The 12,836-nt window shown below is 36.8% G+C and overlaps 1 protein-coding gene across 4 annotated transcripts in view; it reads right to left on the bottom strand.

Moving 5' to 3' along the window:
• Positions 1–9,429: 9,429 nt before the first annotated feature.
• LOC127621524 (histone-lysine N-methyltransferase PRDM16-like) overlaps positions 9,430–12,836 on the bottom strand; it is a 315,664-nt gene continuing 312,257 nt past the window's right edge. For all 4 annotated transcript variants that reach the window (XM_052095177.1, XM_052095176.1, XM_052095175.1 and 1 more), the window contains one exon: positions 9,430–12,228. In XM_052095177.1, the coding sequence (XP_051951137.1) occupies positions 12,216–12,228 (13 nt within the window). In that variant the 3' untranslated portion in view covers positions 9,430–12,215. The remainder of the gene's footprint in view (positions 12,229–12,836) is intronic.

Raw genomic sequence — 12,836 nt, 5'->3', positions numbered from 1 at the left:
AAACTAAAATTGTATTAAAATTTTTTTTTTTTTTTAATTGATGACTTGGACCAAATAATAAGGAAAAGCAACCAATAAATGCCCAACATTGATGGGAACTCCTTCAATACTGTTTAAAAAGCATCGGGTGATACTGTACCTCAAGAAGTTGGTTGAGAAAATGTCAAGGACACGTCTGCTTGACAAATTGGGGAAAAAAAAAACATATTTACATAAATACACACACACACACACACACACACACACTTTATTCCATAAATACATAAAGATGTATCGTGATATATCAAATCGTGACATACACAGTTGAAGTTAGAAGTTTACATACACCTTAGACAAATAAATTTAAACTCCTGGGCAGCCTTTTCTGTCGGATTGAGGTCAGGGTTTTTTGATGGCCACACTAATACCTTGACGTTGTTGTCCTTAAGCCATTTTGCCACAACTGTGGATGTATGCTTGGGGTCATTGTCCATTTGGAAGATCCATTTGTGAACAAGCTTTAACTTCCTGGCTGATGTCTTGAAATGTTGCTTCAATATATCCACATAATTTTCCTTCCTCATCTATTTTGTGAAGTGCACCAGTCCCTCCTGCAGAAAAGCACCCCCACAACATGATACTGTCACCCCCATGCTTCACGGTTGGGATGGTGTTCTTCTGCTTGCAAGCCTCACCCTTTTTCCTCCAAACATAACGATGGTCATTATGGCCAAACAGTTACATTTTTGTTTCATTAGACCAGAAGACATTTCTCTGAAAAGGAAGACCTTTGTCCCCATGGGCACTTGGAGAGTGCAGTCTGTCTTTTTTATGGTGGTTTTGGAGCAGTGGATTCTTCCTTGTTGAGCAGCCTTACATGCTATGACGATTTCACTGTGGATATAGATACTTGTCTACTTGTTTCCTCCAGCATCTTCACAAGGTCCTTTGCTATTCTGGGATTGATTTCCACCAAACTACATTTATCTCTAGGAGACAAAATGTCTCCTTCCTGAGCAGTATGATGGCTGGTCCAATGGTGTTTATACTTGTGTACTATTGTTTGTATAGATGAACGTGGTTCAGGCATTTGGAAATTGCTCCCAAGCATAAACTAGACTTGTGGAGGTCCACATTTACTTTTTCTGAGGTCTCTGCCGATTTCTTTTGATTTTCCCATGATGTCAAGCAAAGAGGCACAGAGTTTGAAGGTATGCCTTAAAATACATGGTACAACACCACCAATTCAGTACACCCCCAATCAGAAGCGAATTGTCTAAAGGCTTGACGTAATGTTCTGGAATTTTCCAGAAAAGGCACATTTAACTTAGTGTATGTAAACATCTGACCCACTGGAATTGTGATATAGTCAATTAAAAGTGAAACAATTGTCTGTAAACAATTTTTTGAAAGATTACTCGTGTCATGCACAAAGTAGATGTCCTAAACGACTTGCCAAAACTATAGTTTACTAATATTAAATCTGTGGAATGGTTACAAAATTAGTTTTCATGACTTCAGCCTAAGTGTATTTAAACTTCTGACTTCAACTGTATAAGCTTCACATTTCTGCCTTTAAAGGTGCACCCATTGTTTTTTTTTCTCCTCATTAAAAATGTTTAACTCGAAAAGACATGACTTGTTATTTTAAAATATATGTGGTAAATCATGATCACTCACATTAAAATGAAGACTCCAGTCATATCAGTAATCTTATAAAAGCTGTTTGATTCTACACGGACAGGGTCCGCACACAGGGCCATTTTAGAATCACACGACCAGCCAAATACTACTGGCTTAATCTCAGGAACCGTCCTGTTATTTGACACTCACTCATTGATTTAAGTAATCATGGCTGAATGCTAATGCTTGTGATTCCTACATTTCTACAATGGCATCTGAAACTGAAAACTATTATTTTAAATGATGCTGCATCCAAGCCGCTAGGTGTCAGTAGCTGGGTCACAGTCAAACAGTTCTGAGGACCCACTTTAACAACAATCTGTGGATGAAGCACCTTCGACTAACCAGGGCTACGTTTGAAGAATTGTGTGCCATGGTCGGGCCTTTCGTTGAGCCAGTCACTTCATCTCTCGCACACCTATGCCATCTGCATTGCTATTGCGCTTTACAAACAGTCAATACACATCATCATTCATGCAAATAAGCTATTTCCATCACTTTAATGCACATGTTATCTAACGCGGAACTCAAGAAAATCCACCTCCTCGAAGCGCATTATATGTTATGCAACTTTTGAGAGTTTATTCGCATATCAAGCGTTTCCATTCATGATTTCTTATGGGAATTTTCAAAAAGTGCAGCAAAATAGTTGGATGAAAAAGCAGTCATAGTAAGTCCAAGATGACACAAAGACAGAAGTTACGGAGGCCCCAAAATTTGGCCCCAATCACTCCCATTGGAAGTAGTGGTCAACCAATATGTTTTTTTTTTTTGTGTTTTTTTTTTAATGGCTGATGCCATTGCCGAGATCCAGAGAGCACAGTTGCCGATACTATATCACTTAATTTAATATAATAAATGACAGAAACATAAAAACTCTTATTCAGCACTACATTTACACAATTTCACAAAACAAAAGCAACAACAATATATATATATATATATATATATATATATATATATATATATATATATATATATATATATATATTGCATTTCAAATTTGAGTAATTTATTTGCAAATGAAGAAATTGTTAATATATTAGGAAGAGTTAGAGAATCTTAATAAGTCAACGCCTAACATAATACTACTGCTGCTAATATTGTCTGCATAATTACAGTTACAGTTTGTTATGATGCATTATATTAGCATGAGACTCCTCTTCTTTCCAGAAAGAAAAAGAGTGCAAATCTATGTTTGTGTCTTAAATATTAGTGAGCTCTCTATGCCTTGCCTTGCCTTGCTTTGCCTAGGTAGACAGCAGTTTGTGGCGTCAACGGGTGCGTAAACTTTAAAAAAAAAAGCATCTCCAGATTCCTTCCACGTAATGTTGCATTTAGCAAGAACGTGTCCTGTGTGAACGCCCCCAAAGGCAGATAGCGGAACTCAACGCGCTTTTAAAAATGCGCAGGTAGCTTACTAGGTTTTTACTTCGCTTTTTGCAGCGATTACATGATTACGCACTCACCCTAAAGACGAAATAATATTTGACTTTGGCACCCATGGTCGGGTAGTAGACATGGAAAGTCGTGAGTGATTGAGGCGGGTTGCAGCAGGCCACTGAAGCCCCCGCCCGGGCCGCCACCTCCAGCCCATCATCGCAGTCAGCCGCGAGTAAAATAGCCGCACCCGGGCTCTCCGGATTCACGCTGTCATTTAGTCGCAGTCGATGAAAAGCTCCAGATGTCTAAAAGCAGCGATTCCGCTCGGCTTCACCAGCAGTGTTGACAACTTGTGTCCACCTGCTCCGCTGCTTCTTCTTCTTCTTCCTCTCTTCTTCTTCTTCTTCTTCTAGGATTTAATGGCGGTTGGCAAACCAACTTAAAAAGTGCATTCCCGCCACCTACTGAAATGGAGTGTGAAGCGCATATTGGAAAGGAAGTTTAGACTAAATCTACTCGTTAAAAAAAAAAAAAAAAACACAATACATAGAAGGGATTTTTACATCCTATTATATAATCCTGTTTCCTTTAAAAATATAAATAACTCATGATAAATTCTTGATTGCTTAGTACCTTCTCCTAGGAGAACCTGAAGTGTCAGCTCATTGATTTCTATATTTCTTAAAGCATGTTTTAGCTGGAACCGCTCTCTTTCATAAGCTTCGCATTCTATAAGCACATGTTCTACAGTTTCAGCTAACCCACATTTATCACAATTTCCATTCTCATCTTTCCTGTTTCCGAATCTTCTTCTCTCTGAACCTACTTTTCCTTGAATGCAGTAAAAATGTCTACCTTTTGTTCCTTCATTCCATTCCTTCTGCCAGATTTCCTGTATTTGTTTCGCTATTATCACTTTAATTTCTGTTTTACTTAATGCCACTTCAATGTCAATTTGTGAATAATTTAATGCCCGTTTAGCCAGATTGTCAGCCTCCTCATTTCCTGTCACACCCATATGCGATGGAACCCATACAAGATTTACCAGAATTCCATACTGTTTTGTTCTGTAAAGACTCTGCATTACTTCAATTATCATGTCTTGCCTTACTGATGATGTTCCACTTTCCAAACTATTTAGAGCTGATAGAGAATCTGTACAAATCACTGCCCTTGTTGGTTGTATTTCTTCTATCCACTGAAGTGCTAGACATATTGCTATTATTTCTGCAGTGAATACCGAAATATGATCTGATGTTCTTTTGGACATTCTAATGTTAAAAAGTGGAATATATACCGCTACTGCTGTTTTCCCAAATTCTGGGTCTTTTGAACCATCAGTATATATTTGCACTGCACTATAGTAAGTTTGATCTATGTATTGCTGTTTACCTAGATTTTCTAATCCATTTCTATCCTTATGCTTTTCTTTAAGCAATTGGATATCAATCAAAGGCATTGGGAACAACCAAGGAGGAATTGCTGACCTAGCCACAGTGGGGGCAACATTGAAATCACTTAATCCCATTCTCCGGGCTTCCTCACTAGCCTTCCATCCAAAACTTGATAACTTTTTATATCCATATTCCCAACAGTCCTCCAACACCATTTTAACTGGGTGACTGTCCGAATGTCCATTTATGCTTATAAAATACCTCATCTTTAACTTGAGCCTACGAATTACTAGTGGCATTACACCCATCTCTACTTGCACTGCTGATATTGGGGAGGATCTAAACGCTCCACAACAAATTCGCAAAGCTTGTGACTGAATTGCCTCTAGTTTTACGAGTTGTGTTTTGGATGCAGTGCCATATACCATACTGCCATAATCTATTGCCAATCTGATTAGAGCACAATATATTATTTTAAGTGACTGGCGACATGCTCCCCAATCAACTCCTGCTAGACACCTCATGATATTTAATGCTTTTTTGCATTTGTCAACCAGTTTCTGGATATGTATACTAAAATTCAGTTTCATATCCATCCATATACCTAGAAACCTCACAACTGCTGTTTGCTTCACTTCTTGTCCATACAATTTAATAGTAATATTAATAGTAAGGTTACTTTTCCTTTTTGCAAAACAAATTACCTGAGTCTTATCTACTGAAAACCGAAATCCCCTTTCATTTGCCCAGTTTTCTACCATTTTAACAGCATTCTGCAAACATCTTTCCACATACTTTACATTACGCCCTCTTTTCCACAGCGCTCCATCATCTGCATATAAAGATCTTCCAATGCCCCTATCAACCTTTGTAAAGATGTCGTTAATCATAATATTAAACAGAATTGGACTGCTTACGCTTCCCTGAGGTGTTCCATTCTCTATTGTGTGTATCTGAGAAAAAGCATTACTTACTCTTACTTGTATAGTTCTGTTAAACAGGAAATCCCTGATCCAGTTATACATTCTTCCTTTAATTTCCATTTTTTCTAACTTAATTAAAAGTCCCTCTTTCCACATCATGTCATATGCCTTTTCGACATCAAAAAATACCCCAACTAAAGCTTCTTTATTTACCTGAGCCTTTCTTATTTCAGATTCCAGACACAGTACTGAGTCCATTGTATTTAGATCCTTTCCTAAATCCACTTTGGTAAGGTGATAAGATATCATCCCTTTCAATGACATATACCAATCTACTCATAACCATACGCTCCATTATTTTGCATAAATTAGATGTTAAAGCTATAGGTCTATAATTATTTGGCTGTGTATTATCCTTGCCTGGTTTTGGAATAGGCACTATGACCCCATGTTTCCAGTCATTTGGTAACTTTCCTGACTCCCAAACCTTATTAAAAAGCCTCAAAATTGTCTCTAATGCTATCTCTGATAATTGTTTTACCATCTCATAACAAATATCATCTCTGCCTGGAGATGTTTGCTTAACCCTGTAAGTGCTTTTTTCAATTCATACAAGGTGAATTCTGAATCCAACATACTACCCGAAGGTCCTTTTTCCTCCAATAAATTAGGATATTTACTTAATATCTCGTCCCTAGTTTTCCTAACATCCTCTGATAAATTTGAATTACTATGAACTTTAACAAATGTTTCTGCAAACACCTCTGCTTTACCACTTTCAGATATAAATTGTCTATTATTATATTCTAGTACAGGTATGTTGTAATCTCTTTGTATCCCGCCCATCTTTCGTATCATATTCCATAACTCACTTATTTCAATGTCTTCCCCTATTCTATTACAAAATTCCCTCCAATAATTTCTTTTAGACGTCCGAATAACTCTTCTCACTATAGCTTTTACCCTTTTATAGCTAACTAAATCGTTAAAATTAAGTGACCTTCTTACCCTCTTGAGTTCTTTATTTCTCCTTTTTATTGCCTCATTACATTCCTCATTCCACCAAGGCATAGCTTTCCTCCTGCTGCCTGCCTTCCTCTTACCTATTACTTCTTCAGCTGTACTCTGAAGAACCTTGCATATTTCCTTATTAAAAACATCAACATCTTCTATACATTTACTTATTTCCTTCATTTTGCTTTCACATATCTCCTTATACTTATCCCAATCCGCTGACTTGAACCTCCACATAAGCATTTTTTCCCCCACTCTTTGTTCTATATCTACTCCAACTTTACTGCAAATAGGAAAATGATCACTTCCTATTGTACTTTGTTTTAGTACTTTCCATTTACATTTACTCGCTAAGCTTTCAGAGACTATTGTCAAGTCTAATGCTGAATGCCTTCCCTTATACAAATCAATTCTAGTATGACTTCCATCATTAATGCACACTAATCTTCCCCAGTCTAGCATATCTTCAATGATCTCACCATTATAATCTGTTTTTGCGCTTCCCCATATTGAAATATGAGCGTTAAAATCACCACACCACAACGTTTTTTGACTTCCATTCCCTCCTATACTTTCTAGAACATCCTTTCTTAACTTATCACATGGATTGTAAAAATGTATTATTCTAATACACCGTGTTCCTTCCCATATTTCCACCACCACAACTTCTATTTCCCTATCTACCTCAACTGTTTTATACCCAATTCCTTGTTTTATAAAAGTATACTCCACCTCTATTCCCTTGATGTCTATCCCTCCGAATAGTAATATAGCCATGTATTATAAAGTTATATTGTGATTTAAGCCAAGTTTCCTGTATACATATAATATCTGGGCTTTTCTCTTGGTTTTCTATAAATTTCTTAAACTCCTGTCCATTTGCAATCAAACTTCTTGCATTCCATTGTAAGATATATAACACCATTAAGATCCACCACATGTTGTCTGACTATTTTCTGCTTGACTATTTAATGTTGGAATCTTAAGCCTTTCATTTATCATGTCCACAGTAATATTCCCCAAATCCAAGTACTTTTCTGCGGCTCTGATAATGATTTTGATTCTTTCAGTCCTGCTTTCAGTTTGTGCTGAACAGTTCACTCCTTCAGCTATAAATGTTACAAATGCCACTTTATCATCCACTACTACCTTTTCATCTCTTCGCTCTTTCCTCTGTTGTTTTGAATTAATTCCTTCATTCCTAGTTTCATTTGTTTTAGGAGTCTGGTTTACTTTCTTCAATGCCTCAGCGTATGTTATCCCTTCTGTCATTTTAACATTTTGAACCTTGACTGCATTTTTTCGTACCTGACAACCACCATATCCTGCACTATGGTCACCACCACAATTGCAGCATTTAGGATTTACACCTTGCCCACACTTGCCATACTCATGCTCGCCTCCACACCTCGCACATTTCTGTTTACCTCTGCATACTGCCACTACGTGACCGAATTTTTGACATTTATAACATCTTAGCGGAGGAGGAACGTATGGTCTTACCGCATACCTTACACAGCCAACCGCCCACCTAGCGTCACTGCCCTCCTATCCCGCTCCGAAAAAAACCGAGCCTTCAGTACCCAAACTTCTCTCAAGACTGAGCTTTTCTCCCAACCGGCCCCTGCTCCGCTTCAATCAGAAATCAATCAGATAAGTCTCTGCGGAACAGTAATGGGTGTTTTCAAACCCGTGGGCGTTTCTTAACTATCGAATGAATGTAGGGAACATCAGTGTAGTAATCAATAGGCGTTTCCAAACTGGGATGGGCGTTTCTCAACTATCCAATGAAAGTAGAGAAGCTCAGTGTAGTAATCAGTGGGCGTTTCCAAACCGAGATGGACGTTTCTCAACTATCCAATGAAAGTAGGGAATCTCAATGGTTTGAAAATGCCCACTGATTGGGAAAAGCCCATTTTTGTTCTGCAGAGATATAAGTCTCAATTTAAAGGGACCTTTCAGTTGATGAGTTCCCAGCAGCGATTTTGCTCACCCCAATTATTATAATGATATACTTACCCTCACTTCGTTCCAAACACGTAGGCCTATGCCTTTCTTTCCTCAGCAGAACATAAAAAGAGAAATTTGGAAGAACGTTCCCACTGCTTTTTGCCAGGCAATAAAAGAGCTGAGTAGGGTTGCATGAGCTAAAGTTTGAGCGAATGGGAAGAGTTAAATGGCTTCAGATGATAATCTAATTCATTTTGCGCCACAGCACCATCTAGTGGCGTCCGACTGATTTTACAGCACACTAAAATCACTTTGAATATTCCTAATCTAACCTGCACATACATACACATATTTATTTAAAGGAACAAACGCCATTCATATAAAAAGCACACAGGTTTTTATTGCATATCAATTTCATGTATAAATTCTTCATAGCATTGGAAAGATTACATTTGGTATACATATCTATTCTACAGAATTAACATCAGAATCATGTATTTTCCATGAAATTGCTCTAAAGTACATCTTCAGTAATCACAAGCATCAAAAAAGAACTTCAGAATTTTCAGTATTATTCTACAATCCTTAAAATTTTGTCGTTATTTCTCTCCCACAAGCATATTGTTCAGTTCAATAGCCATCTGCCCATTTTATTTAAGGCAGTAAACAGAACTTAAAGTCAAACCAACTAACCTAACCACATGTACAATAAGTGCATCTACAAATTCATAATTTTTTATTCTTTTTTTTTTTTTTCATTTCTTTTTAATTTAAGATACACATTTCACAAATGGACACCATTATGACCTCTAAAACACAAGTCATGCACAATATCTTTTAATAAACATAACAGAAGCAATATACAACTCAGATCCAAATGAAACAAGCACCATCTATTTTCCAACCAATGTTTTAAGTGAATTTTCGGACTTTTGCAATGTCATCATCATAATCATCATTATTATTTTGAAATTCTATACAGTTTTTTTTTTTAAAGAAACCGTGTAATGTATGTTTGTTTATATATATATATATATATATATATATATATATATATATATATATATATATATATATACATTTATTTTTTTATGTAACACTGGGTCATGAATAACATCCCAGTTCCATGATTGACCATTTGTCCATGAAGATTTAAAAAAAAGTGGGTAAATTTCTTCTCCATCTACAGCGCTTGCTAAGTACAGTAGTATGTGACATGACTTCCTCCATGCTCCGAATTCTATTAAATCCCCAGCATTTCTATGCATCACACAAGGCTTTTTACTCAAGGGCCTGAGTAAATCATATCGTAGGACGATACGGGATGAAACAGGGTACGAAGAGACAGAGCGCCACCTGGTTTTTACACTGTGTGATCCAGAAAATTCCTATAGGCCAATAAAATGCATGTCGTGTGGTGTCTGCAGTGGAAATAAACTATTCCTATTGTTCCTAAATGACAAGTTCTTCTGACAAAACTCGAACATTCTTTGCTGTTTTTGACCTATGATCTAAAGTGCTTGTTAAAACCAGCCTTGCCTCAAAAGTTACATTTAAAATCCTAAGATAAGAGCTCAGATGAAACGGAAAGTATGAACAATGTATGTGTTAGGTTAGTCCTTAATTTAGAGTATGTGGTGTGTAAAGTCTTAAAAAATCCCAACAGAAGGCGTGAGGAGAGTAGTAGTAAAGGTATAAATTCCTGACCAAAAAAAGTCCCAAACAGACATTCACGAGAAGGTAACTTCAGCAGAATTTTGCTTGGTAATTTTGCTTGGTAACCTACTTATTAAATCTACTCTACACATTCATGATATGCATTCAGTTGTTTACGATTCATTCACTGGCTTCACAGTTCAGAGGAGTTGGACGAGGACTCTCAGAAAGCTTTATGTTCTTATGAACTTATCTGTCGCTTCTCACCATCTGATGACGATCCCTTTGTAGCCTTCTCAGGCCACTTTCACAATAATCCGTTTTCATTTGAAAATGCACACTTCAGAAAACGGCGTCTTCAAATGAAAACAGATTAGTGTGGATGTGGAATCAGTTGTGGTGTCTTTCCTTAGGTTAAAATGACGTTGATACAAATGCCTGTTGGCTATTATGATATTTACCACCAGCTGACGTTAATGGCTCTTCCCAGATATAAATCCAGATGTACTGCACTGCATTTTCTTTATGAAGACATTTGATGTTTGACTTTGAGGGATAACATGTGTAAAAAGGTCAACATATAATGCCCCTCTATTTGAGTTACCTGATGTTTTAATCAAAACACTGGATTCAAGAATGTCAACCATTTTTAAAAATCACATATTCCCAATGTGTTAATGGATGTATCATAAACCAGACTTCACAGACACATTTGATGCCTAATGATTACGTGGTCATAAATGAAACACATGATTTGGTGATTCAGATTTTGGCAAACTTGTTGCTCTATGATGAAAAATTCAGAATCTCCACATTTCAGTCATTTCATTCCTTCAAAAGAGTGGGTAAAACATTTTTTTTTTTTCATTTCTTTTTTTTTTTTTTCATTATTCCAAAAAATGAAACAAGAAAAAAAGTAAATAAATAAAAGACAAACACTCATCAATGCTAAGTAATCAACAACAAAGGGAAAAACTACTAACAGTGGAGGCGATCACTTGGGGTCAAAAAATGATTGTCAAAGAAAAGGGAGTTATTTGGCACACAACACTCTGCTACAAACTGTTAACTTATTTTGTACATCATACAACAATATTGTACAAATTTGGTCCTTCACTAAAGAATTATATTAACATTTAAGCACAGATGTGCCTGAAAAGAAACAATACTGTTAACTGAGGAGCAAATCACATATAAAGTATAATATTACTGAATTCAAGACGAAGGAGGAAAGATATTCCAATTGCCCCCACTGGAGAATAATTTAACTTTAAAAAAACAAACATTCAGTTTGGACTAAAGGCCTGTATACAGCTAAAATGCTAACCATAACAATTACTTACAATGTCAATGACGCTATACACTTTGAACAACCATGTTGCGTGATGTATCGTATGAACATTTGCCTGCTCTTACGGTTGAAGGGACGAGACAAAATTGTGCGGTTTAATAAAAAAAAAACATCACAAGGTATCCCAGTGACTTCCAGCATAGACATTTTAAAGTTGGTGTTCGAATGGCGGTTAGCCTCGGGGGGAAGTTAGCATGCTAGTTATGGGCTTAAGTGCTTCTATTGCCATTAAATGAATGTTTATTTGTACTCTAATGATCTAAGACTTCAACTGTGAGTTTATATAAATGAAACCTTTGAACAAGAACAACTTGAGGATGGAATGCACCACCCAACACAGCTCGGGCTTCTACAGGAACATGGATGCTTCATTTGCATGAAAAATCATATTAGCTTTAAAGAGCAGTCTCTGTTAAATGCATATAATTGAAAATGAGATGATTTTGAGTCATTCAAATGCAGTATCTCCTCTAGATTTGAGCTACTGATGAGAGAACATCACTATCGTGGATAGTTGCAGACAGAAAATTTGTTGTATGGCTGGGAATTGATGATTTCATTCTTGTTTTACTGCCATGGAATACAATCGCCCATCTGTGACTGGATCCTGTGTCCGTTTCACCCAACAGTACGGTCTGCTATCTCTACAGCCCTTCCCTCCTCACACACATAGTGGTGGTTCTACTGTGGCATTGTTGGACTTCACAAGCTCTATCTTCCTCCACTCACTTCTGACTTCTCTTTTGCCTTTTTCGTGTTCTCAGATGTTGTTGAGGGGGTGAAAGGAGCTTGTTTCTGAAGACCCTCCCCCTACATTGAGCCAAGCATCCAAGGAGTTCTGGGAGGGTGCGTGTAGATTGTTGTTCTCAGACAAAGAGAGCATCATTGCATAAGCCTGGGTAAAGAAAAGGAGGATCCATCAATCTCATATATCATTTATTTGTTTTAGTAGATTAAGGGTACAATAAACATTGTAATACAAACAGTCCTTCAACCAAACATAATGGGAGATTCATAGACAGACTGTTGCTGGAAAATATTAAACACAAAACCAATAATTGGGATTGCACATGAAATGTTGAGATCTGACAACCCGATCTCAAAACAAGTTGCAATAATATTACGAGATGGTGAAATCATAAGACATAGAACGTGTTTCTGCTTACAAAAACGTAAAACTTTTATTCCCATAGACAAAAATAAACGAGTCAAAGAACAATGTTAACACAATTTGTCCTCCTTTTAACCCCTAACCTAAACTTAATCATAAAGTCTAACCCTTACCAAAACCCTAAACCTAACCATAATTTTAATTGGAAAATAACTTTTGTGTATCATGGAAGAAAGAAAACAGGTCTTGGAATGAGACGAGGGAAGAGTATTGTTAAGTTATTGACTTACATCATTTGTATTGTATGAATAAATATAACGTAATGAGTAACCAAATGTTTTGTTTCTTAAAACAAAGTGTTGCATAGGAGGCTAGCTAAAATGTCATGCCTG

The sequence above is a fragment of the Xyrauchen texanus genome, chromosome 27 (assembly GCF_025860055.1).
Source record: "Xyrauchen texanus isolate HMW12.3.18 chromosome 27, RBS_HiC_50CHRs, whole genome shotgun sequence".
Classification (NCBI taxonomy): Eukaryota; Metazoa; Chordata; class Actinopteri; order Cypriniformes; family Catostomidae; genus Xyrauchen; species Xyrauchen texanus.
The sequence above is the reverse complement of the archived record's forward strand: the minus strand, read 5'-3'. Positions and strand labels throughout refer to the sequence as shown.